Source organism: Leucoraja erinacea, chromosome 36 (assembly GCF_028641065.1).
Source record: "Leucoraja erinacea ecotype New England chromosome 36, Leri_hhj_1, whole genome shotgun sequence".
In the NCBI taxonomy this organism is placed as follows: Eukaryota; Metazoa; Chordata; class Chondrichthyes; order Rajiformes; family Rajidae; genus Leucoraja; species Leucoraja erinaceus.
Genome location: NC_073412.1, coordinates 9,475,538 through 9,502,698, shown reverse-complemented (window position 1 = coordinate 9,502,698; position 27,161 = coordinate 9,475,538). Strand labels below are relative to the sequence as shown.

At 46.2% G+C, this 27,161-nt stretch overlaps 2 protein-coding genes across 7 annotated transcripts in view; one reads left to right on the top strand and one right to left on the bottom strand.

Moving 5' to 3' along the window:
• Positions 1-3,707, top strand: part of cpeb1a (cytoplasmic polyadenylation element binding protein 1a) — a 58,644-nt gene extending 54,937 nt beyond the window's left edge. For all 5 annotated transcript variants that reach the window (XM_055662627.1, XM_055662629.1, XM_055662631.1 and 2 more), the window contains exons 10-12: positions 671-765; positions 844-924; positions 2,192-3,707. In XM_055662627.1, the coding sequence (XP_055518602.1) occupies positions 671-765; positions 844-924; positions 2,192-2,302 (287 nt within the window). In that variant the 3' untranslated portion in view covers positions 2,303-3,707. The remainder of the gene's footprint in view (positions 1-670; positions 766-843; positions 925-2,191) is intronic.
• An 809-nt stretch (positions 3,708-4,516) lies between these two features.
• sv2 (synaptic vesicle glycoprotein 2) overlaps positions 4,517-27,161 on the bottom strand; it is a 44,056-nt gene continuing 21,411 nt past the window's right edge. Inside the window, exons 5-13 of one of the 2 annotated variants that reach the window (XM_055662633.1) lie at positions 25,875-25,996; positions 23,883-24,046; positions 17,747-17,827; positions 16,693-16,782; positions 15,199-15,287; positions 13,204-13,343; positions 10,730-10,825; positions 7,699-7,858; positions 4,517-4,955 (exon numbers count right to left, since the gene is read on the bottom strand). In XM_055662633.1, coding sequence (XP_055518608.1) covers positions 4,772-4,955; positions 7,699-7,858; positions 10,730-10,825; positions 13,204-13,343; positions 15,199-15,287; positions 16,693-16,782; positions 17,747-17,827; positions 23,883-24,046; positions 25,875-25,996 — 1,126 coding nt within the window. In that variant the 3' untranslated portion in view covers positions 4,517-4,771. The remainder of the gene's footprint in view (positions 4,956-7,698; positions 7,859-10,729; positions 10,826-13,203; positions 13,344-15,198; positions 15,288-16,692; positions 16,783-17,746; positions 17,828-23,882; positions 24,047-25,874; positions 25,997-27,161) is intronic. The other variant, XM_055662634.1, reaches the window with a different exon arrangement.

Sequence of the window (27,161 nt, the reverse complement as noted above, 5' to 3'; positions counted from 1 at the left end):
GGATCTAGGGGCTTTGCTGATATGTAATCCTGTACTGAAAGTGGCATCTGTAAATCAGTTTCATAAACCATCTCCATGTATTATGATCTGCTTGGCATTCTGTTAGCATGATGTTCCAGTGAACATGTCTGCATGTACCAGTGCCTTTAAAATTAATCCTTTGAAACATTACTTCTAGTTGCACTGTATTTTAGTCTCTGAGTCCACAAATAGAGAAAACAGAAAGAGACAGTGCTGGATGGAGTAACTTAGCATGTCAGGTTGCGTCTCTGGAGAACGTGGATAACATGGGTGATCCATGTTCTCCAGAGATGCTGACTGCCGAGATACTCCAGCATTGTCTTGTAAATAAGCATCTACAGTTCATTATGTCAAGACTTAATAGAAGCTCCTAGTAGTTGGGTAGTCCTGCAGTGTGGATAGCTGATTTTTCCTTGGTATTTAATGCAAAAATCAAAACTTTGTCCCACTTGCAACAATCTTGTCTACATTTGGTGGTCGTGGGTTCGAAAGGCTGAGCACTTGAATCTGGAATACTGTTCCATGAAATGTTGATACTGGACAGTTGACATTATTACAATGCAAATAATGTTTTTGGCAATCTTTAAATCACTGAAAACTTAACGTTGTTTTTGAGGCTAATTGAATCTTTAGCTTGATTTGTATTTAGGTTCTGGTCGAGTCACCTTTAATAACCAGCGCAGTTACTTGAATGGAGTTGGAGCTGCTTTTGTGGAGATAAAGACTCCAAAGTTCACAAAGAAGGTAAATTGTGCATTTGAGTTGCTGTTTTTTGAAGGAAGAAAATCTCTCTCTAACTGATGTTTTTTTTTCTATATAAAGGTGCAGATTGATCCATACCTAGAGGACTCAATGTGTCATGCATGCAGTGCCCAGCCAGGACCATTCTTTTGCAGAGATCCAGTGAGTTTTATTAATTTAGGGACTATTTTCCTTGCAGGTAATTTCCAGTGTTAGCACCAATGTATTTGAATGCACGAACATTCATCAGTATCACAAACATGCTTTTTGCCTTTTGATGCAATTCAAAAATAAAAGTTAAGTAAACTGACTTCAGTTGTAAATGATGGACAGATAAATTGGTTAGAAGCAGAAACAAAATGTTGTAAGTACCCAGTGGGTCAGCTCGCATCCACTAAGGCAAGCAGCTAATGTTCCTGTTCAAAGATCTTTGTCGTTCAAACATTAGCAATTTCTATCGAAGTTCTCTTCCCTCAGATCATGGTTGACCTATCTCCAGCACCTACAGTGTTGATTTTTAAGCTGTTATAAATGGTTTAACAATCATAACATATAACATATAACCATTACAGTACGGGAACAAGTCATCTCGGCCCTTCTTGTCCTTGCCGAACACTTACTCTCACCTAGCCCCATCTACCTGCACTCGGACCATAACCCTCCATTCCTTTCCCATCCATATACCTATCCAATTTATTTTTAAATGATAAAATCAAACCTGCCTCCACCACTTCCACTGGAAACTCATTCCACACAGCTACCACTCCGAGTAAAGAAGTTCCCCCTCATGTTACCCCTAAACTTTTGTCCCTTAATTCTCAAATCATGTCCTCTTGTTTGAACCTTCCCTACTCTCAATGGAAAAAGCTTATCCGTGTCAACTCTGTCTATCCCTCTCATAATTTTAAAGACCTCTATCAAGTCCCCCCCCCCCCCCCCCTTAACCTTCTGCGCTCCAAAGAATAAAGACGTATTTTGTTCAACCTTTCTCTGTAACTTAGGTGCTGAAACCCAGGCAACATTCTAGTAAATCTCCTCTACTCTCTATTTTGTTGATATCTTTCCTATAATTTGTACAATCCACGTAGGTCTGCCCAGCATCATAATCCTGGAGCATAGAAGCAGGCCCTTTGGCTCAACTTGGCCAATGTGACAAAGATGCCCTTCCAAGGTGGCCCTCCATGCTTCTAAGATCATTTTGAGTCACTTGAGTTTGTTCTCGTACATTATCTTATTTGCATTGTGTATCGGCATCGCAAGCCAGAAATGGCTTCATGTTAAATAACCCCAAGCGACAACTGAATTGGATACTGGATCGTGGTAAATCTGACGGCAATGAGATTTGAATTTCCATTTGTGAATGTGTAAAAACCTTATGGCTTGGTTCACACCAATAACTAAAACCGGTTACTGTCTTGCTTCCTCGTAGGTCTGCTTCAAATACTTCTGTCGTTCGTGCTGGCAATGGCAGCACTCCCTCGAGGTTCTCCGCCATCACCGTCCGTTGATGCGCAACCAGAAGAACCGCGATTCCAGCTAAAACTGCGGAAAGTGTGCGATTTCAGAGTTGAGTGAGCTGGTATGGCTCAGACTGGGAACAGCAATTATGGACCGAAGTTCACTCCTGCACTTGCTATTTGCTGTTTAATATTCACAATCGCACTATGCACAGTGAATTCCATGGGGTTTTGGGGCCCACCAAAGCAGTTCCCAGACAACAGTTCTGCACAGAGGTGATAGCCAGGTCTTGAAAGTGTTGAAGCAAATAGCTTCACATTTAGATTTTTAGGCTTTTTTACATTCCTTGCATTTTGACAATGTTGCAAGTTCATTACCTTTCCACTAGCGGTTGCCATACAGTGCCTTTAAATTTTTTTTTCCCATCAGGACCGCAGATACTGGTGATAATTGAGCCGGTTTTTTACTTGACTACAAGGCAGAGAAGAGTGCTTTATTTAGCAATCAAATTCAATATTTTACGCTCAGTTTTTACAGATGCAACTGCCTTTTTAAGGCTTCATTTTTTTGACCAGTTAAAATGTTTTAGTCAAACACAACCGTGACACTTTTCCTGGCGGCTTTTAACATTTTTGTGTCTGGGGCTGCTGTTATGGACCCTGGGTCATTGTTGTAAATCAAGATGTTTGCAACCATTGGTGTGGATTTATGGATTAGAAACTGGACTGAAATAACGACATTCGAGCTGCTGTACATAGTTTTAAGATGTTCTTTGCACTTTTTAATTTGCACTATGGGTAGGTAGAGGTTTTTAATCACTATTCTCACTGATGATGTTTTTTTTTTGTACTTGAGCAGAAGGGGGTTTCAAGGCTGGGCCAGGCTGAGTTTCTGGTTTTGTCCCCTTTTGAGCAGTTGCTCATTACTGTTAAAAGGATGAAGCTATTGCTGAGCAGCTGCTTGAGTCTCCAAGTTACTTGAAGAGGTTTTTACTCTTGTGGTTTTTGATCTGAAGCTGTGTGCCAAAGAACCAGTGTCCTTAACTTTTTTTTTTTTTTGCTGAGCTGTTGCCTTGTCACTCGCCCAGCTGCTGTTGAGCATTAGTAAGGTCTCTACCTCACGGTGGTGGTATGCAGGTGTGACTGTAGTTACCGGAGGTTGTGAAATAAGCTGTTAATGTTGGTAAAAAAAAAAAAAAACCTGTTGAAGCAGAAACTAATGTTGAACATGTCTAATGTACCAGTACAGTGCAAAAGTTTTCACTGCTTCCACTCAACCAGAGGTACAAAGGAGCCTATGTTGTACATAATGGCCAAATGCCCCAGTAATCCATCTGCTGATGTATTGCTAAACTGCAATGACTAAATTGTAGCAATCCTCCAGTGTGGCCATGAGCAATGAATGGAATATCTTGGCCAGTGACGTCTAGACTTGCTGTAAGTTTAAAAAAAAAAAACCAAATGGAATAAAAACCCATGTTCACAGTATTTTATGAAGTGACTTTATTTCATCCATTTTGTCATTACCTTTATTACCAGTGCAAACATATTGCAGTTTCAAAAATGATTTAATTCTGTTCAAAATGGTAATTTGACAATTTGTCTTCCCATTTGAATGTTTTGGTTTGCCTGGCAAATCTGGGATCAAAGGACATTGGAGAGGGCAAATTAAAAATGACAGCTGTTTAAATTTAAAATTTATTTCTAGAACATTTAAAATGTCGTGCATTCAAACACTGCTTTATATTAAACATTGCGTTTATTTGCTGCACATCCTAAGTACTCCTGTTGTGTGACAATTGGTGGTTTTCGCTGGTGGAGCTTGCGTGATATACTTGGAACGGATTTGTCTGCAGGGCGCTGGGTAAAGGAGCTGTTACCTGGTGGTCATTATCTCGCACTGAGCCATTTTCAATTCGAATGGGTTGGAATGCTTCAAATAATGGTCTACACAACTCTGGGGGAGTTTCAGCGATTAGCTACACTCTTTAAAATAAAAATAAAAATTCTGTTTTAAATGTTGGGACTCTTTCAGGTAAGACATTGGCTGCATAGACAGACATGTTTACATCTGATTCTGTCACCATTTCAAAAGGATGATGGGTGTCCTGTTCACAGCAGATTCTTGTCAGGACAGCGCTGTCTAATGGAGTCTTCTGTACACTGGCGGTGAAGCCATTGTTGGAATGTAGGATGCAAGCCGACACTCTTGGTTGTGAGATGCTGCAGATTATAGCGAGTGAATGCAAGTTCTTTGGTTTTGTTTCTTTATTCTTCTGACTAAAACAATTACAATGTCCATATACTACGTTGGTTTATTTTGACGAGTGTATTTACATTTGTTCAAGTACAACCTGACACCAGATGGCATTGTGCACAGACACTACATATTTGTTCCATTTTCTCCATTTTCTGATTCCTGCTACATAAACCTGATTCGTACCCTTTTTGATTTTTGAAGCCATCTTTCTCTGCCTCCATTCCTGATCTTGAGCAAGTCTTGTGGTTCATCTGGGATCCAGTTATTATGGGCCATCAAATGGAAACTTCAATCAGCTTAACTCTCTGTTCTTGATGTTGGGCAGCTTTAAACCAGCCAAACTGCCGATGAAGAGCACAAATGCTACCAGAAGGATGGGCACAGTACAGTGCGCATCAACAAGTTCCCCAAATGCAACATTTCCCAAAATTGATGCAATTCGGTTAATTCCACTGAACACTCCAAAGGCAGATGACCTGTCAAGACAAATGTTAAAGTTTAATTTCTAAACTTAACATTCTAATAGCTCCTGTCACTTTCTTACATAGCGGGTGTTATAGTCTTGTGTATAAAAACATTGTTTACTATATAGCAAATTTTTTGTCCATGTTTTGAACTAGTGTACCTATCGATTTGATGCAATTATACATGGTTGCCAGTGCAGCCTTGGGATAACTTGCCCGATGGAAGTGATGGGAAAGGGAGCATGTTTGCTCTCCAAGGAGTCTTAACATCAGAGTGGGGAAACGAGCAGAAACTGGCCAGCTAGCTCAGTCGTGTTTTCAGCCAGAGGTCCTAACTCATTAGACCAGGGAAAGTGCACATTCCCCAGTAAGTTATATCGCATGACAAGTTGTTTTTCTGGTATTAAACAGTAATTAAACTATGCATTTGGGTGAAATTGAAGAGGTTATGGGGTATGGTGAGAAGGCAGGTACGGGATACTGAGTTGGATGATCAGCCATGATCATATTGAATGGCGGTGCAGGCTCGAAGGGCCGAATGGCCTACTCCTGCACCTAATTTCTACGTTTCTATGTTAGGGGAGTGTATCTTTGTGTTGCTTTAGTAATTCTAAAATTAAGCCTTTGGAGCTGCAGGCTGATGCCCTCCAGGGTCGTATACAGTAACCAGTGAGATGGTGCTAGTTTTAATATTCCAAAAATCGCAAGTTGGAAAAGATTTTATATAATTGGGAAAATAGTAAATGTAACTCCATTCAAAATAGAGGGATTGGTGGGCATTGATAGGCTAATTAGCATAATATCTGAGGTTTTATGTTAGTCATTTTAGCAGGACTTTTTTTTAAATTTACAATTGAGCAAAATGTTAAGAATTTACCAATTGGTTGGAGTTGAAGATTGCAGTTGGAGCTATACAGCCCAAGTCACCCATGCCAAAAATGGACACAAAGCTGAAATGACTCAGCAGGTCAGACAGCATCTCTGGAGAAAACGAATAGGTGTCATTGTGGGTCAAGTCCCTTCAGACAAGTCGACCTGAAACGTCACCTATTCCTTTATCCAGAGATGCTGTCTGATCACTGAGTTCACCTTGTTGTCTATCTTCAGCTTAAACCAGTAATCTACAGACAGTTCCATCCTACACCTCGTCCATGCCAAGTCCAATACTTATCCATGTGCTATGGCAAAGAGGGGAACGTTACAGGTTGAGGAAAGCTAGGACATGTTGGACTTGTACTGATTAAAGATGTAAATGGAAGATCTAGATAGACCTTAACTGGGTGGATGTGAAAAGCAATGTTGCCCATTTGAAATGAAATGAAACTGAGAATTGAGTCTTTGATTCCATGTCCCTGTGAGGAAGTGTTACAAAGTCAGAATACTTTAAGGCAAAGCTAGATTTTCAAGTCGGGGTGTGAAAGGTACTGGGTGGAGAAGGAATGCAGAATGATGTTGTCAATGTTGATATGCTGATCTTGAAAGGCAGAGCAAGCTCGAGTGACTATGTGACTTCTAATTCACTGTGCACAAGCTGTTCTCTGCAGTGGAGTTAGTGCTGACACCAAAGCAGAACCCTAACTTTATGAGGGCGTTATGAAAAACAGATGTAACTTTTTACACTATCTAATGTAGATCCTAAAGCAAAATTGTATCCTTGGTGATTTAATTGATAGTTTCCCCAAAGGTTAGTACAGATTATTGATCAGAGGAAACGATGAAAACATTATTCTTTCTTCCATGACAGGTATTCAATAAGTGGGAGGTTCAAAACTCCACCCCTTTCTCCATCTTCCGTGTGCCCTGCCCTGGACTCGCAGCCATGTCTCCCTTCTCCTTCCACCCATATTTCTTCCTGCAGCTTAACAATTCTCACCTCTTCTATCCTCCTCGTACCTGCTTATCTTTTTATCTCTAGCCTTTGTCCGATCATCTGTATATCAGAAAGTCATCTATATCCACCTATCACTTGCTAAGTTTTGTCCGGCCCTTCCAGCTTTCTTCTCTTCCCCTCTCTCTTCCCCCCCATCATTATCCCGATCACGTGTCCATGTTCTCCTGCAATGCTGCCTGATCCACTGATTTATTCCCAATATTTTTTGTAAATCAGCTTTTGCAGTTCCTTATCTTAAACTAACACACTTGCATATGTGGGTACCCTTGGTTAGTTTATATATCTATACAGCTGTCTGGATTAAATCTACCAAAAGCTGTTTGAAGGACTAATGCATCAGTGGAACTCAGTGAAGTAGTCTAAACTTACCCCATCAAACCAGTACCTGTTTATTAATTCTCAATTCTTTGAGCCTTCCTATCATAGAAGCAGAAAGATTTGAAGACTACCTCTTTAAAAGCTGATTTTCCCCCATTAATTAACTCCCATGAGCGATCATGTGAAGCTAGTTATAGAATGAGGATGTAGAGAGATAAAAAACAATGTATAAAAGATATGCACAAAAGTAATGATGATAAAGGAAACGGCCCATTGTTAGCTGTTTGTTGGGTGAAAACAAGAAACTGGTGCAACTTGATTGGGGGAGGGAATGAAGTAACGTTTTTTTGCATATCTTTCATTGCTCTCTCTACATCTATCTCCAGGGTCTTGACCTGAAACGTCACTCATTCCTTCTCTCCAGAGATGCTGCCTGTCCCACTGAGTTACTCCAGCTTTTTGTCTCATCGGTTTAAACCAGCATCTGCAGTTCCTTCCTACACAGAGAATGACGAGGCACAGTTCTCCCACCTGACACTAACCTACCTCAAGTTAGTAGGATAGAGCTCCATGCTGACAACGTCAAGTGAGTTCCAGGAAACCACGGAGATGGCACTGAATAGACAGGACATGACCAAGCTCTGGATTTTTGTCTTCACTTCCCAGATGAAGAACACACTGAGGCCTGAAAGAAACAGACTTGTGCCTAGGAGATAAAACATTTAAAATATTACTGATTGGGGGAAAAAAACAAATCCATTTCAAACCATTCTGCTTGGCACTAAATTTCCCACAAGCATTCCATGTTGGAAATCATTTACTAATTTTATCTCCATTAATATTGCATTGTGATTGAATCCTCTATAGATTAGAGTGCAAAAAATAACCTTCACCCTTCCATTCTGTAAGGGAACACAGTACATTCTAAGGGGAAAGGATCTCCGAAACTTGTTCCTAGCTAGCAGCAAACTTGTTATCCAAACTCTTGTCAGGTTCAGCGTCACCTCTGCTTATTGCTCTGGCCAGGGCTGGCCAGAGAGGACTTGGCCATCCTAGTGGAGAAGTTGGTGCAGCGGTCGATGAGTTCGGGCCACGTGGAGGTGAGGATGCTGAGAACGGAACAAAGGAGGACCGGGTGGGGTGGGGGCGCAGTGGTACTTTGTAAGTGCCCTTTTACGGGCAACTATTTGCATACCTTGGGTATACAAGCAAATAATTTTGCTGTGACATGTCATGTGACAAAGCATGCATTCAGGATCGACCTACTAAGGAAGTCCTTATATTTAAAGATGTTCCAAATGTCGTCTTGGCCTCTATTCCATTGGTGTATTCTGACCAATCACCCTCCAGTTGCAGAGCAGCTCAATTTAAAATCCTTCACCAATTGTGGTCATTCAGCTGCCAAATCCCCTGAAATCTCTCCACTACCTCTTCTTTAGAACGTGTATAAAGCCAATGTGCCCGACTATTGCATTGAAAATGTGAGTGGGATAGTTCTTGTACTGTCAGTTCATATTACTTGGCAAGTTGTAAATTCAAACCTGCCTTGAGTGCACAGCTGCAGGCTAGGAGTTTGCTGAAGGAGTGCAGTATTATTGCTATTAATAATTGTGGAATGATGGTGGGACTTTAGGAGGAGAGGAATACCTCTGTCTCTGTCAATGGTGTGGATGTGCAGTTTACCAAGGAGTACAAATACCTTGGGAGTGTGCCTGGACAGTAAACTGGACTGGTCCAGGAACGCTGAGGCCCTGTACAAGAAGGGACAGAGCCGGCTGTATTTTTTGAGAAGGCTCTGCTACTTTAACATCTGCAGTAAGATGCTGCAGATGTTGTACCAATCGGTGGTAGCCAGTGCCATCTTCCTTGCTGCCGTGTGCTGGGGCAGCAGGGCAAAGGCTGTGGAGTTGGATTCACGGGAGCTTGGTCTTGGAGGGGAGGATGCTCCTCAAACTGCGGAGCATCCTGGACAATACAGCTCACACTGGTTAACCTGAGGAGCACCTTCAGCAACAGGCTGGTTCCACCAAGATGCAGCACAGAACGCCACAGGAGATCCTTCTTCCCTGTGGCTATCAAACAGTACAACTCCTCCCTCTTCTGTCGTGGGGTAGACTGAGACTGACTTCCATCTCCAATCTTTGCACATCCCCAGTCCTTTAATTTCATGTGTTTTGTGTTTTTTTATGGCTGAGGGCATATCAATTTCCCTCCTGGGATAAAAGTTCGATCGTATCGTTTAGACCTTTCCAAGCCGAGATCGCACTGTATAATCCAGTGAATATCAAAATCGTTCATCGGTATAAGTAAGACATTCTCTGGACAATGTTTACCCCTAACTAACAGTGCAGATTGATCGATTTCTAATTAATATTGCTGCTGTTCACAAATTGGCTACTGCATCCTGTATAATGACAACGACCCACTAAAAGACTAGGTGTTTAAGAAGGAACTGCAGATGCTGGAATATCGAAGGTACACAAAAATGCTGGAGAAACTCAGCGGGTGCAGCACAAAAACACTGAGTTTCTCCAGCATTTTTGTGTACCACTGAAAGACAGTTTTGTGACGAGCTTCGTACATACAAGGCTGCGTGCAGTGTTAAGGGCCCGTCCCTGGAGGTCGCGTAATTTGCGTGCCAAGGAGTCAGAGTCAATTTAATTGTCATTTGGACCCTTGGAGGTCCAAACGAAATGCCGTTTCTGCAGCCATACATTACACACAAATAGACCCCAGACACAACAATAATTACATTTAACATAAACATCCATCACATAGCTGTGATGGAAGGCCAAATTAAACTTATCTCTCCACTGCACTCTCCCCTCCCCGATGTCAGAGTCAAAGTCATAGCCCCCGGCTGGCGATGGCGATTGTCCCGCGGCCATTAAAGCCACGCCGGGTGGTGCGAGGTCGCACACCGGGTCTTGATGTTGGAGCCCCCGGTGCGCTCGCAGAGTCCGCGGCCGTTCCAGCCGCGCGGGGCAGTGGTGTCGGGCCCCGCTCCAGGAGCTCTTCGACCCCGCAACTCGGGCGGGAGAAGTCGCCGTTGCAGGAGCCCTGAAAAGCGGTCTCCCAACAGGGATCCGCGGGCTCCCGGTGCCGTCGTCCACAGACCCGTCGTTGGAGCCTCCGACTCTCCGGTAGCAGCAGCAGCAGCAGCAACGACAGCAGCAGCAGCAGCGCTCCTCCACCGCTCCACCCGCTCCGGACTCGGCCAGCTCCGCGACGGCAACGGTGAGTCGACACCTGAGTCCCCGGCTTCTTCCTGTTGGAGGCCGCTCCTCGTTGCGGCCTCAACGACACCTGAGACCCGACGAGAAAAGGTCGGGTCTCCAGTGCAGGGAGAGATTCAAAAAGTTTCCCACCCCACCCCCGCCCCCCCACACACACACACCCCAACATAAAATAACAAAAACTACATAAAAACACAGACAAAAAATAATAAAAACGCGGACAGGCTGCAGAGGCCGCTGCTGGCCAGAGCCGCGCCGCCTACAAGAGTGTGGGACAGGCCCTTTATGCAGCGTCTTGTGCCCATTCTCAATCCCCATTCACAAGTTGGAGTGCTACTCACACAGCAAGAGCTTTCCTCCCAGCAGATCCATCATTAGTATGGAGAAGATATTTCCAGGAAGATTGGCAGCTGCTAAAATGAATCCTTCTTTGTAAACTGCAGAAGAGAAATATATTTTAAACTCCTTGACAAACAGCAGGGGGAGAAAGCAGATAAATTAACTTTTTAAAATGTGCGCTTGTTTGAATATCTCTTCAGCTTGGCAAGTAAAGGGTTTGAAAGCAGGAGGGTCTAATTGACAAAGTTGCAAGGATTGTCCTAAAGCAGTTGAAGTAGTATATTTGCAGATTGCCTTTCCAATCAACTCGACGTGCATACACAGATCAAATAGAACAAGTTGTCCTACAACTTTAGGCTGTACACGACACACGAAAGAAGAAGAAAATGTGGTGAAGGCATAGTGAGACGTCGAATATGAGTAGGATCAGTAAGGTAAATGTATTCATACGTTGCTTAGGCCATAGCTGGAATACAGGCGCTCGCTTCCCAGCTTGTGCATACCTGCCTTGTGTAAGCCTGTGCACAGGATCAAGTGCTTGTGTGACCAGTGGGATGGATGTATTGGCTATTGTGGGGCTGTAGGCATCTTCAGCTGTGCAAGATCTTGGTTGCGGTTTACCAACTGTCTGGGATAGGAGCAGGTCACGGGGACAGAACCCTGCCTGGAACCAAAAACGGTCTGTTCTGGTCTCCACACTGTAGGGAGGACACAATGAGGCTGATGGGGGCAGAGGAGATTTGCCAGGGGGTTGCCAGGCATGAAATGCCTCAGGGGGGAGTAGAGAGGCTGTGTTTGCTTTCCTTGGAGTGGAGAAGCTGGAGAACTGACGGAGGTGTACAAAACGGAAGGGCTTAGATCATCAAAAAGCGCCTCTCCCTCGCAACGTTGTGTCAAGCTAGATGGCATAGGTGTAAGGAAAGGAACAATAGTCTTGGAGGAGTTCTAAGGGAGAACCTTTTCACCCTGAGGAATGGTTGGTGTTAAAAACACATCCCATAGGGATGGCGGAGACAGACTCGACCAATGGATTGCCTGGGCACTGACGATTCTGGATGGTGGAATTTGATAGTTTTGTGGATGAGATGAAGATGGGTGATAGGCACGTTGTGTTGGGGAAGCAGGGAGGCTGCAAAACGACTGGGACAGGTTGGGGAAGTTTGCAAAGAAGTGGCAATTGGAATACAGCACAGCAAAGTGTATGGTTGGGAATAAAAGTGTAGACCACTTCTAAATGGGAAGAGGATTTAGGAATCCGAGGTGCAAAAGGGCTTGAGTGTGCTGGTTGGTGCAGGATTCCCAAAAGGCTAATTTGCAGGTTGAGTCAGCAGTAAGGAAGGCAAATGAAATGCTAGAATTAATTTTGATGGAGCTAGAATGCTGGAGAGGCCATATTGTGAATATTGTCGGCAGTTTTGGGCATATCTGAGGAAGGATGTGCTGGATTGGAGAGGGTCCAGAGGAGGATTGGGGTAATGTACGAGGAGCTTTTGAAGGCCGGGCCTGTACTCGCTGGTCTCGACCAGAAACGTCACCTATTCCTTCTGTCCAGTGATGCTGCCTGTCCTGCTGAGTTACTCCAGCTCTTTGTGTCTATCTTCTGGGTAACGAAAGGCTGAGATGGAGTGGATGTGGAAAACTTGTTAAATGGAAGAGTCGAGGACCAGAGGCCTAGTTCTGCTCTTATATCTTAAGAACAAAGTACATGGTATGATGGGATCAGCATAGGTGGATAGAGTTGATGAATAGCATCGACATGATGGGCCAAAGAGCCCATTTCTGGATGACCTGAAAACTATATATAATTTAAAAAATCTTCCTTTTTTTCTGGGATGTCAGGACTTTCATATGAAGAAAGTCTGGATAGACTCGGCTTGTACTCGCTAGAATTTGGAAAATTGAGGGGGGATCTTATAGAAACTTACAAGATTCTTTAGGGGTTGGACAGGCTGGATGCAGGAAGATTGTTTCCGATGTTGGTGAAGTCCAGAACAAGGGGTCACAGTTTAAGGATAAGGGGGAAATCTTTTAGGACAGATATGAGAAAAACATTTTTCACACCGAGAGTGGTGAATCTCTGGAATTCTCTGCCACAGAAGGTAGTTGAGGCCAGTTCATGGCTATATTTAAGAGGGAGTTAGATGTGGCCCTTGTGGCTAAAGGTATCAGGGTGTATGGAGAGAAGGCAGGTACAGGATACTGAGTTGGATGATATTGAATGGCGGTCGGTGCAGGCTCGAACGGCCGAATGGCCTACTCCTGCACCTATTTTCTATGTTTCCCCATGGGTTTAAGAAGGAACTGCAGATGCTGGAAAATCGAAGGTAGACAAAAGTGCTGGAGAAACTCAGCGGGTGCAGCAGCATCTATGGAGCAAAGGAAATAGGAAACGTTGCCTATTTCCTTTTTCCCCATGTGTTCAGCCGCACACTGTTGTCTGGAACAAAGAGCTCTCAGAAAACTGACTAACACATACCTGCTGTTCTGACCGGGTAGCAGGTGACATTTTCTGTGCCTTGGCTACTTGGGCTGGACCAGTTGGTGGAACAAGCCGATCCGCCACTGATATCAATGCGTTTCAGCAGCTCGGGAAACCACATCCACAAACCATAGAACCTGCAGAGAGGGTGGAAGGGGAAGGAGACGGGTCTCTGAGTCACTCCCAAGTCACAGGGAGGGAATGCTATTTGTAACCTCGGGGTGTCTAGAGACTCTTGAAATATTGGAACATTGGGCACTTTCTTCAAGTTGCCATTCAAGACCAAGGTTGCCATTTGCAACAAAGTGCAAATGCTGGGATCATGCATAAAAACACAAACTGCTGGAGTAGCTAGAATTAAGGTCATTAGGAATGAGGCCGTTCGGCCCATCAAGTTTACTCTGCCATTCAATCGCCATTTACTGCCACTCTGCCATTCAATCTGCCATTTACTCTTAACCCCATTCTCCTGCCTTCACCCCATTGCCTCTGACACCTGTACTAATCAAGAATCTATCTATTTCTGCCTTAATACCAACTGATGGCCTCCACAGCCTTCTGTGGCAAAGAATTCCACAGATGTGCCATCCTCTGATTAAAAGAGGTCACAAGAAAAGTCCTGACCATCCATGTCCCCCAGAGACATCGCCCGAGCCACTGAGTTACTCCAGGACTGTGTTCTATCCATGTGAGGTTCCTCTCATGGTCTGTGGGTGGATGTGTGAATTACCCATTATACATTGCTGTTCACCTACTGCTTGAGGTGGGGTGTGGGGGGGTGGGTGCATGGGCATTAGTTTAGAGATTTTATAGACACTGCCTTTGGCCCAACTAGTCCACGCTGACTGTCGATCGCTCGTTAACACTAGCTCTTATCCCACTTTCACACCCACTCCCTACACACTAGGAGCAACTTCCAGAGGCCAATAAACCTAGAAACCCTTCTGTCTATGGGATGTGGGATAAAACCGGAGCACCCAGAAGAAATCTATAGGGCGAGTGTACGAACTCCACACAGACAGCAGGGGCTTAAAGCCGGTAGAACTGCTGCCAGAGGCCCGGGAATGGATGCGGGAATTAGGGATTAATGTAGGATTAGTGTAAGCAACAAAAAGACACAATGTGCTGCAGTAACTCAGCAGGTCAGGCAGCAGCATCTGTGGAGAAGGTGGATAGGTACAGATTCAGGACAGGCCACTTTTCAGATCAGTGAACTGCCAACAGAATGCCACAGGAGACCCTTCTTCTCTGTGGCGATCAAACGTTACAACACCTCCCCATTCTATCCTGGGGTAGACTCAGACTGATCCCCAATATTTGCACATCCCCCCAGCCTTTCCACTCGTCACTTTAATCTCATGTTTCATGTATTTCGTGGTTTTAGGACTGTTGGCAGATCAATGGGATAAATGAAGTCATGTCGTACAGAAAGTAAATTGAGTAGTTGATGGGCAGCAGAGACTGGCCGGGCAGAATCATTGCTTGATGATTCACAAGCACTCTGCATTGCAGATGGATTTGAACTTTTATAGTCTGGCTTCTACAGTTACGTTGGACAACCCAGTGCAGAATTTGACACCCAGGTCAGGGTACATATATATATTTCATCTCATTTCCAATCGCGTTTCTGTGAGGAATGTGAAAGCAAACCTATTCCCACTCACCGTGAGATTTCTGCTTTGTGTCTCTCCCAATGACTCCGTACTGGAGGGTGCCAGGGACTGTGCCTAGGTCACCAAACCCCCCCTCCCATCTCACTTCAGTAACCTTACATCCCCAGGTCAAATCCCTGTCCTGAGCTGAGGGGCAATCAGAGAGAGGTATATAATATTGAATGGAACAGACAGTGTGGAGAGGGTGCGGGGTGGGGGGGGGGTGGAGAGGGGGGTGGAGAGGGTTGGGGGGGGAATGGGGTTCAGGCCCGGGTCTGAGGGGGTGGGAGTGTACAGGGGGGGGGGGGGGGGGGTGAGACCCTGTCCTGCTGTAACTCACCCGAAGGAGATGCTGAAGAAGATGACGGAGAGCACAGCCGACGTTGGTGCCAGCTTCCGGGAGAAGATTTTCCGGATCGGATCCGTGCCCTGGGAATGGAAACAGGCCCGAGGGGGTCAGCGGGGTGGGGCGGGTCCCTGGGATCACCGACACAATCTGCCCCCTTTCCCTCTCTTGTCCGCCTATACCACACCCACCGTCACCACTCGTCTCCCTGCCCCATCTCCCCACCATCTCACCCGGTTCCACCTGCCAGACCCCTCAGCCCCTGACTTCTCCAGCCTCCTCCCCCCCCCCCCCCCCCTCTTCTTTATACTGGCCCACTCCCCCCCTCTCAATGCAGGGACTAGAACCACTGCCTGACCCGCTGAGTTCCTCCAGCACACTATTTTTGTTTCGCTCAGTAGAAGGCGGACTTTGTTGTGCTAACGATGCTCTCTGCCCCTCATTGAGGAACTGGGAGCTGGTCTGGCAGAGCCCACACCACAGGGGGAGCGGCTATTACATGGTGAACCTCTGCTGATAGTCCACAGCCAAGCCCCCTCCCCCCACTATACACACCGGGGTCTGGAGCACAGGAGAAACCACCCCTTCGCTTCTCCTCCTCTCCCCATCTCCCCCGACTTACAGTAGAAACAAGGAACTGCAGATGTTGGTTTATGCCAAAGACAGACAAAGTGCAGGAGTAACTCAGCGGGCCAGGCAGCATCACTGGGGATAAAAGATACAATGTGAAACGTAACGTTGCCTATCCTTTACCTCCAGAGATGCCGGCGGACCCGCTGAGTTACTCCAGCACTTTGTGTCTTTTTTGTTTGTAAACCGCCACCTGGAGTTCCTTGTTTACACATTCAATAATGCTCGCACCTAGCTTTAAAAAAGACTCTTGCCCCTCACGCGGCTCTCTGGGGTTTGAGCGGAGAACTGGAGGATTCTGCTGCCCACAGAATGAGCTGACTGACTCCCACTGCAACAGTGTGTCTATCCCCCACGTGTCTTATCCTGGGCAAGACCACCATACAAAGGTAGCATCGATGGATGACCTGACGATAGATCGTGAACCCATCCAGGACATGAACGACTCCAGTCCACAATACGTATCCGCAACGCATTTTATATTTGTAAGTTTTACAAATAAATACAGGGCAAGAGCGGCAACACGGGTGGCACAGCGGTAGAGTTGCTGTTTCACAGCGCCGGAGACCCAGGTTCGAAACCGTCTACGGGTGCTGTCTGTACGGAGTTTGTACGTTCTCCCTGTGACCAGCGTGGGTTTTCACCGAGATCTTCGGTTTCCTCCCACATTCCAAAGACGTACAGGTTTGTAGGAAATCGGCTTGGTGTAAATGTCAAAACTGTCCCTTCCATGTGGGATAATGTCAGTGTGCGGGGATCGCTGGTCTGTGTGGACACGGTGGGCAGAAGGGCCTGTTTCCGCGCAGCATCTCTAAACAAAACTAAGAGACAGGGTGAGGAATGAAGTGGAGACGGTACCTTCAGTAGCTGGTCTTTCAGCCAGTCCACACGTGTATTGTAAAACTTGCTGCTTGGTTTCTCAATGGTGGGGATCAGGAGGCGGCGAACCTGTGGAGGAAGGAAACCCGGAGATGATGGGTCAAGATCGTGGAATCGAAGCTCTGAGGATGAAAGGGAGAGATACCCGCTGGTGGGCAGCCCAGAGCCATGATCGCTAGCACTTGCTGCTTATGTTCAGAGGCATTCACCTGGGAGTTCTGCTCAGCAACAGAGGAGTCTGTGGAGGTGTAGAGAGAGTAAAGGAGAGGGGAGAGTACGCAGCCTTGCGGTGCTCCTATGCTGAGGGTCTGCAGGTCCAAGATGTGCTTTCCCAGCCTCGCATGCTGCTTCCTCTGTGTCGGGGAATGCGGGGAGAATAAAATGGGAAGAGCCCTGGATGGGCAGGAAAGGTTTAGAGGGATATGGGCCGAACATGGGCAAATGGGACTAGCTGAGATGGGGCATCCGCTTGGCATTGGATGGGTGTCCATGCTGTAGGACTCTGAACTGCAGGTGCTGGTTTACAAAAAAAGACCCAAAGTGCTGGAGTAACTCAGCAGGTCAGGCAGAATCTGTGCAGAAGACGGATAAGTGATGTTTCGGGTTAATCAGTTTAGTTTGTAGATACAGTGCGGAAACTGGCCCCTCAGCCTAGTGAGTCCGCGCGGACCAATGGTCCCCCTGTACATTAACACTATCCTACACACTAGGGATAATTTATCATATTTCACCAAAGCCAAATAACCTACAGACCTGTACAACTTTGGAGCGTGAGAGGAAACCCGCGTGGCCACGGGGAGAATATACAAACTCCATACGGACAGCACCCGGCTTCAGACTCAAGAAGGGTTCCGACCCAAAATGTCACCTATCCATGTTCTCCATAGACGTTGCCTGACCCGCTGAGTTACTCCAGCACTTGGTGTCTTTTTTAGTTTACCATGGCTACACGTTTGACACAGACACTGTGGGCTGAAGGGCCTGTCACCGCGCTGTACTGAGCTGCGTTGTAAATACATTGCTGTTCACTTACTGGGCAGGAGCGCGCGGTCCCACGCAGATTCCACTGGAACATCCGCTCGAAAACCCGCAGGGCTTCTTCCTCTTGTCCCGTCTGTGCAGGGAGAAATAAGGAGTCGTTACTGAACAATTTAACAAGGGAAGGCACGGTGGCGCAGCGGTAGAGTTGCTGCCTTACAGCGCCAGACCGGGGTTCAATCCCGACTACAGATGCTGTCTGTACGGAGTTTGCACGTTCTCCCCATGACCTGCGTGGGTCCGGTTTCCTCCCACATTCCAAAGACGTACTGGTTTGTAGGTTAATTGGCTTTGGAACAATTGTAAATTGTGTAGGATCAGCTGCAAAACCAGCAGGATGCTCCTCAGCTTCTTCCCACAGGCTATAAGACTGTTAAATGAACTTTCCCCCCTGCCAAGTATCGCGCACAAACACCCCACACTGCAGCAGAGCCACTGTTGTGCCGCTGCTGGTCGGAACGGCTGTTGAATGTTATTGAATGTTATTAGAGGGTTAAATTGTTCATGACATGTATTTTAATTTTAATTGCTATTTATTTTGTAACGAAAACTGAATGGACACTGGTTGAGAAACGTTTTTTTGTTTCCTCTGAGTATGCGAATACTCAGGAAATGACAATAAAGATTTACAATTACAATTACAATTACAATTACAAGGATCACTGGTTGGCGCTGACTCGGTGAGTCGTAAGGCATAGAAGGGAAGATATAAACGTGATTGTCAGGGCAACCTTTTCTGCACACAGGGTGTTTGGAACAAGCTGTAAAGGCGGGTATAAGTATCATGTTTAAAATATATCTTGGACAGGTACGTGGATAAGAAAGGTTGAAGAGGGATGTGAGCCCAACACAGGTGAATGAGGTTAGTTCAGGCAGGTATCTTGGTCAGCATGGGCGAGTGGGCTGAAGGGCCTGTTTCTGTGCTCTGTACCTCTCTCTATAAATGTTCACACTGGCCTTTTGTTTCAACCAACTGCCAATGAATCTTCCCCCTTCCCCCCGATCGGTGACCACCCGCCATGCTTTGTCTTGCCTCTCCGCTCTTCCTCATCCCCTCCCCTACATTCGGTCTGAAGAAGGGCACTGATCCAAAACCTCACCTATCCATGTTCTCCAGAGATGCTGCCTGACCCGCTGTTTCTCCAGCACTTTGTATCTTTCCTTGTAAGCCAGTTATCTGCAGTTCCTGGTTTCTACATTTTGACTGCTCCACTGGAAATATCCTTAAGTTATGTCAACTCTGAAGAAGTTCTCCACCTTTCTCCCAGGTTTCTTCTCCCCCCCCCCCCCCCCTTCAGTCAGTCTGCAGAAGGGTCCCAGTCCGAAATACCACCCATATTCTCCAGAGATGCTGGCTGACCTGCTGAGTTACTCCAGCACTTTGTGGCCTGCCTTGGTCTGCTGCCAACTTTGGTCTGATGATACTCTAGTTGCTTTTTAATGTTATAATAACCGCGCTAGGTAAAGTAAATTTAACTCGGCGGGACAGGCAGCATCTCTGGAGGGAAGGAATGGGTGACGTTTCTGGTCAAGAAGGGTCTAAACCTGAAACGTCACCCATTCCTTCTCCAGAGATGCTGCCTGTCCCGCTGAGTTACTCCAGATTTTTGTGTCTATCTTCAGTTTAAACCATCATCTGCAGTTCCTTCCTACACCAGGTAAAGAAACTATTTATTGAAGACAGACAAAAGTGCTGGAGAAACTCAGCGGGTGCAGCAGCATCTATGGAGCGAAGGAAATAGGCAACGTTTTGGCCCGAAACGTTGCCTATTTCCTTCGCTCCATAGATGCTGCTGCACCCGCTGGGTTTCTCCAGCATTTTGTCTACCTTCGATTTTCCAGCATCTGCAGTTCCTTCTTAAACCCATGGGGAAACATAGAAAATAGGTGCAGGAGTAGGCCATTCGGCCCTTCGAGCCTGCACCGCCATTCAATATCATCCAACTCGGTATCCTGTACCTGCCATCTCTCCATACCCCCTGATACCTTTAGCCACAAGGGCCACATCTAAACTCCCCTATTTATTGAAGACAGCAGCCGTCTCCGCTCCAGGGCAATGCCAGTGTATTCCAATGGGATGGGACAGGTTTTTCCACAGGGCACAGTCAGGGAGAGATGGTGTTAATGGGAACAATTGATGTCCAAATGGTTGACTTTGAAGGAACAAAGGGAGGATTTGGCAACTTAACATAGGGTTGTCAAATATTCGTGGGTCAGCAATGATTCATCACAGCCAATGCAAGATGCCACTATTTCACGGCAAAAAGCGAGCAACCAGATCATGTATATTTTTTCACCTTAAATTCAGCTTAGAATTCAGAAAAAAATAATCTAGCGTGCCAGCTTGATTTTGCTGGTCCGGGCAAACGCAGACTGGGAGATCGTTTAGTGGAACACCTTCGCTCAGCCCACCGGAAACTCCCTGATCTCCCGACTGCCGGACACTTTCATTCTCCTTCCCATTCCCACACAGACCTTTCTGTCCTGGGTCTCCTCCATTGTCAGTGTGAGGCTAAATGCAAATTAGAGGAACAGCATCTCGTATTTTGCTTGGGCAGCTTACAGCCCAGTGGTATGAATTTTGATTTCTCTAACTTCAGGTAGCCCCGCCCGGCATTCCCTCTCTCTCCATCCATCCCCCACCAAAGTCGCACTAGCTTCTCGTTTTCACCCGACAAGCAACTTACAATGGCCCGTTTCCTTTATCATCATTACTGTTTTGCATTTCTTAAATTCATTGTTCTTTATCTCTCCACATCACATTCTATATCTCTCATTTCCCTTATCCCTAACCAGTCTGAAGAAGGGTCTCGACCCGAAACGTCACCCATCCCTTCTCTCCAGAGATGCTGCCTGTCCCGCTGAGTTACTCCAGCTTTTGTATCATTAATAACCCATTATCTGTTATTTTGCACTTTATCAGTCTATTTATTCATGTGTGTGTATATATTTATACAATGGTATATGGATTCACTGATCTGTTTTGTAGTAAATGTCTACTATGTTCTGTTGTGCTGAAGCAAAGCAAGAATTTCATTATCCTATCAGAGACACAAGACAATAAACTCACTTGAACTTGTGTCTATCTTCGGTTTAAACCAGCATCTGCAGTCCCTTCTTACACAAAAGGGTAGAAAGAGGGTGGCGGCACCTGGTCTATGTGCAGCAATAGAGTTGCTGCCTCATATCCGCGTCAGAGATTGGGATTTGATCCTGACTGCGGATGCTGTCTGTACGGAGTTTGCATGTTCTCCATGTGACAGCGTGGGCTTTCTCCGGGTGCTCGGGTTTCCTCCCACATTCCAAAGACTTTATGGTTTGCAGGTGAAAGACCTTGGTAAAATTGTAAATTGTCCTTAGTATGTAGGATAGTGCTAGTGTGTGGGGGGTGGAGAAATCGCTGGTCGGCACGGACTTGGTGGGCCGGTTTCTGTGCTGAATCTCTAAAGTCTAAAGAGTGGGTGAAGTGGGACTAGGCTGGTGACTGATGAAGCCACGGTGGTTGGCGGTGATGGATGCCAGGATCCAGTACTACAAGGTTCTCCCGCACTAACAGGCAAGGGGACCTCTGCATAACTCCTACCCCTGTGATCTCCTGAGGTGGACGAGACTGGTTTAGCACCATCCGCTGACCGGTTTACACGGCAGATTGGAGCCTCAGAAATAAATCACATTTACATAGAGACCAGCCAGGTCAAGGCGCTATTAAAGACACAAGAGACTGCAGATACGGTCAGCTTGAGCAATAAATAAAGCGCTGGCCAAGCAGCGAGCTGCGGAGGGAAATGGACAGACAACATGTCGGGTCGGGCCCTTCCTTCAGGCTGCTACAAGGGGGCCAGGTTGGGAGAGGGATGGGGCAAGTGTTGGCTGGATTCAAGTGAGAAGAGATGACGGGAGATGGGAAGAGAAGTGGAAGGTGAAGTTGGGTGCAGATGTGCAAACTGACAAGGAAGAAGGTGGAGAGTTGAATGTAGATCCAGGTGGAAGGATGGCGGGTGGAAGAGAATGGGAGAGAAAAAACAGGAGTGAAGGAATATGGGGGAACGGAAGTGGGAGATGAGCAGATGGAGGAGAGGAAAGGAACGTGGTGAAAGGGGCAGGGGGAATGGAAAGAAAGGTGCATGCACGTTGGAGGAAGATGGGTGGGTGACTTGAAAATATTTGGAGAATTCGATGTTCATACCATTGGGTTGTAAGCTACCCAGGCAGAACATGAGGTGCTCGTCCTCCAGTTTGCGTGTGGCCTCCCCGGCAATGTAGGAGGCCCTGGACAGAAAGGTTTGTGTGGGAACTGGAAGGGGAGATAAAATGGTTGGCAACGGGGAGATCCAGTCGGCCTTGGCATGTCGAGTGCAAGAGTTTGATGAAATGCAACAGATGAGGTTAGAGGCGGTGCACTCCTCAAGCTGCACATAGTGATCAGATTCAAGCCCAGAATGCTCCTTTATGGCTAACAGTTTCCAGTCGAGCGATTCTAGGACCAGTGGAGACATACTTTTGGAATGGATTTGACGAAGAATGTCTTTAGCGTGAGGGATGGTGAATCTGTGAAAAATCATTACAAGAATGGGGGCGAGGGAAAAAAATAGATCAGCCGTGATGGAACGGCAGGGCAGACTTGATGGGCCGAATGGCGTAATCCTGCTCCTATATTAAGGAAACGGTTTCCTGTTCTACACTTGGTTTCGTCGATGTAAGGGGCCATTTGGGAACACTGATGCAATAGATGAAGTTCCAGGAGGTGTTCATTTGTATTGACAATAGACAATAGGTGCAGGAGTAGGCCATTCGGCCCTTAAAGCCAGGCGCATTGTGTGGTATTAAATCCCAGAATCCTCCTTTAAAAGGTTCTGTTTAGTTTATTATTGTCACATATAGAGGTACTGCGCAAAGCTTTTTGGTGCATGCAGTCCAGTCATGGAAAAAACTATACTTGGTTACAATCAAGCCGTCCACAGTGTACAGATTCAGAACAACGGCTATAACGTTTAGAGCAAGATAAAGACCCAGTAAAATCCAATTAAAGATAGTCCAAGGGTCTCTAATGAGGCCCACTGAGTTAGTACTGACCAGCGATCCCCACACACTAGCACTGCCCTACATACTAGAGACAAGTTAAAGCCCTGTCCCACGATACGAGTTCATTTCAAGAGCTCTCCCGAGTTTAAAAAAAATCAAACTCGTGGTAAGCACGGAGAATGAACGTAGCGTGTATGTCAGAGCTCGGGGACGTCTCTTAGCGGTTCGTAACGCTAACGGCAGGTATGCGGGAAGACTCGCTAACGGCAGGTAAGCACAGGAAGACTGGTGAAGATTTTTCAACATGATGAAAAATGTCCACGAGAGCCCCGAGTACCAACGAGTGGCCTTTACCGTAAATCTCCGAGTTCGAATCAGGGCAAACTCGGGAGAGCTCTTGGAATGGACTCGTACTGTGGGACAGGGCTTTTACAATTGTTTCCAAAGCCAATTAACCTACAAACCTGTACGTCTTTGGAGTGTGGGAGGAAACCAGAGCACCCGGAGAAAACCCACGCAGGTCACGGGGAGAACACACAAACTTGGTACAGACAGCACCAGTTGTCAGGATCGCACCTGGGTCAAATGTAGTTAAAAGTAGATACTAGGAACTGCAGATGCTGAAATCTCGAGCTAAATACAAAGTGCTGGAGTACTCAGCGGGTTAGGCAGCATCTCTGGAGAAAATGGATGGACAGCCCCACCTGTAAGCGCAGCACGGTGGTGCAGCAGTAGAGTTACTGCCTTACAGCACCAGGGACCCAGGTTCAATCCTGACGACGGGTGCTGTCTGTAGTTTGTTTGTTCTCCCCGTGACCTCGTGGATTTTCTCCGGGTGCTCCGGTTTCCTCCCACACTCCAAAGGCGTTCAGGTCTGTAGGTTAATTGGCTTCTGTAAATTGCCCCTGGTGTGCGGGATAGATTTAGTGTGCGGGTGAACGCTGGTCGGCGCAGACTCGGTGGGCAGAAAGGCCTGTTTCCACGCTGTATCTCTAAACTAAACTAGAAGCGTCACCCATCTATTCCCTCCACAGATGCTGCCTGACCCGCTGAGTTGCTCAAGCAATTGGTGCTATGCTCGAGGGTTGCAGTGTGTGTTGCCTCCTTACCTCCATCAAGAACTTTGGACTCTCGGGCATCCCGAGTGCGTAGACCAGTGCGGAGGTCAGGCTGGGCAGCGAGCACAGCAGCACAAAGACCCGCCAGCTGGAAAAGGTCAGAGAGCCGAGTTGGAAGGACAGCGAGGTCCTGGGGATGACCAACCAGGCCAGGCCTGCGGACAGACAGACAAGAGAGGCAGCATTAGGTCAGCCCATCAGCAGTCCGTGTGCACACAGCATATCATCTCCAACAGGACATGGGGCGGCATAGTTGGTAGTGCAGCTGCCTCACAGTGCTGGGGACAGAGGTTCGATCCTGACCTTGGGTGTTGTCTGTGTGGAGTTTGTACATTCTCCCCGTGGCTTTAGACTTTTAGGCTTTGGAGATACAGCATGGAAACAGGCCCTTCGGCCCACCGAGTCCACGCCCACCACCACTAAATACTATCCTACACCCACACAAGGGATAATTTACAATTTTACTGGAGCCAAATAACCTACAAACCTGCATGTCATTGGTGTGTGGGAGGAAAGCCGAGCACTCAGAGAAAACCAACGGGGTCACAGGGAGAATGTACAAACTCTGTACAGACAGCACCCGTAGATGGGATCGAACCCGGGTCTCTGCCGCTGGAAGGAAGTTACTCCAACGCTGCGTCACTGTTCTCCCCCCCCCCCCCCCCCCCATATAATGCCGCCCAACTTCTAAAAATGCACCTTAAAAACTATTTGGATGGGATGAATCTCAGCCAGGTGTGGCATCTGCTGTGTTCTTGACTGCCTGAACCTGCAGAGAGAGAGTGGTGAACACAGACAAGTCCACCACTGCATAAATGATGGGAATATGGAGACTATATTCTCCTGTATAATTCATGCCAGCACATGTTGTAGACAAGGGCTGTCGGCACGCTGGCGTTTACACCCCTTCTGCATTTGCCGCACCATCATCACCTACATACAGAATGCCTCCAAATTTAATTAAATGGATTTTTTTTTTTTTTTATGACATTGGAATGCGAGGAAGAAAGGAAACTTTTAAACTCGTTTCAATTGGTGTACTTGTAGGAGCATGGCTGGAATTTTAATGCAACTTTAAATTCCAGACTGCATTTTTGGCTGGCTGCAACCTTTACTTATCCAGTCCTCATGAATAAATGAAAGAGCTGCAATGTTGCCACTGCACTTTGATATGGATTTGCTCGGCACAACAATGAAAGATTTATAGAAACAATTATAATAAAGGCAAGATAATATTCCGATTCGCCTGTTTAGGAAAAATACATTAATCCGGTGTTATTACCCCACTGAAAGGAACAATTGATTACTCCAAGAGAGAAACTAGACCGTTCCAAACTGGGTCACGTTCGACATCTATAAAGCACCAGCTTTTATTTCCCGCTGGAGTAAAGAGTTATATTGCAGCAATCTTTTCAAAATGAATGGCCCGTAATTAATTTAACAGCTTCAAGTTTTAAACATCATCCAATAAAAAAGTTATCAATTATTTTTGCTGAATCGTCCTTTCAAAACTTTAATTGCGAGTGTTTTATGGCAATGAAAAATAACATTGGAATCTTAATTAAAACAGACTAATTTTCATCACTGTGCATCTACATAAACATAGTTAATAAACTGACGGTTGTTAATAAATTGACAGTTCATCATCTGGCCATTGTGAAGTGGTTTGCAAAGTAGCTTTTACAGTGGTTGGCAAGGATTAACATGCTTCTTGTTCAATATCATTATGGTTCGTTCAATAGACAATAGGTGCAGGAGTAGGCCATTCGGCCCTTCGAGCCAGCACTGTCATTCAATGTGATCATGGCTGATCATCCCCAATCAGTACCTCGAAGGGCCAAATGGCCTACTCCTGCACCTATTACCTATTGTCTATTGTCATTTGCTCAAAGAGGCCTGAAGCTAAATCCCAAGAGCATCAAGGCCCCACAGCTCGGTACGTTGGCTAGTCTTGTGTTTCAGGGTTTGTGCAATTACACCTACCTGCTGCAAAGATGTTCCCGCCCATCCAGAAGGCGGCCAAAGCACTGATCATGCAGCCTCTTCTGTTCTGTGGTTGGAATTCCGCAAAGTAGGAGAATATGACCGGCAGAGAACCTCCAACACTGAGAATGCACAGAAAATTAAATCATCACCATGTCCATCGGAATAACAATGCTAGGATAGATTGTCCGAGTTGTGAACAGAATCCATTTTGTGTTGGTAAGCGCCAATTAAGATGAAAACGTAACCACATTGGAGCTCTAGCCACCAATGCCTCTACTTTCTCAGAAGACAAAGGAAGTTTAGCGTGGCTCCAACAACTCTCACCAATGTCTACAAATGCTCCTGTCGGCTTGTATCACCGCTTGGTTTGGCAACAGTTCTGCCCAAGACCACAAGAAATTGCAGAAAGTCACGCAGCCCATAAGGTCATAAGTCATAGGAGTAGAATTAGGCCATTCGACCCATCAAGTCTACTCCGCCATTCAATCATGACTGATCTAACTCTCCTTCCTAACCCCATTCTCCTGCCTTCTCCTCATACCCCCGACACCCGTACTAATCAAGAATCTATCTATCTCTGCCTTAAAAATATCCACTGACTTGGCCTCCATCACACAGTCCGGCTCTCAAATCCTCCCCACCAACCTTCTATCTGCACTTCACACTGCCTCGGGAAGGCATCCAACATTATCAAGGTTCTTTCTTACCCCAAGTATTCCCGCTTTTCCCCCTCTTCCATCAGGAAGAAAGTACAAAATCCTGAAAGCGCGTACCACCAAATTCAGGAACAGCTTTATCCCCGTTGTATGACTACTGAATGGTCCTCGGATAAACTCGGATATATTCCTCACCTGCCAAACCTCTACAGATCTCCAAGGGAGAATTCCAATGATTCGACAATCCCCAGGCTCAAAGATGTCTTCTCATTTCAGTTCGTAAATAGAGAACCTTTTAAATTTGGGATTGCAGTCCCACATTCTAGACTGTTTAGCTCAAATAAAAACATCCTCACTATATCTACCTTGCTGGTCTCTCTTTGTCTTCTGTATTGAAGTCACCCAAACACCAGGGCATGGAGGTTCAATTTACTCCATTTGTGCTCATTAGACAGAGCTTCTAGCCCACAAAAACACCTTGTGAACCTTTGTTGAATTTCCTCCACAGCAAGTATATCTTTTAGAAAAAGAGACTTAAAGTGCATGTCATGTTCCGGGTTCACCCCCAGCTTGACTCATTGTCCCACCTGCTCAACAGTGGGTAGCACGGTGGTGCTGCCTTACAGTG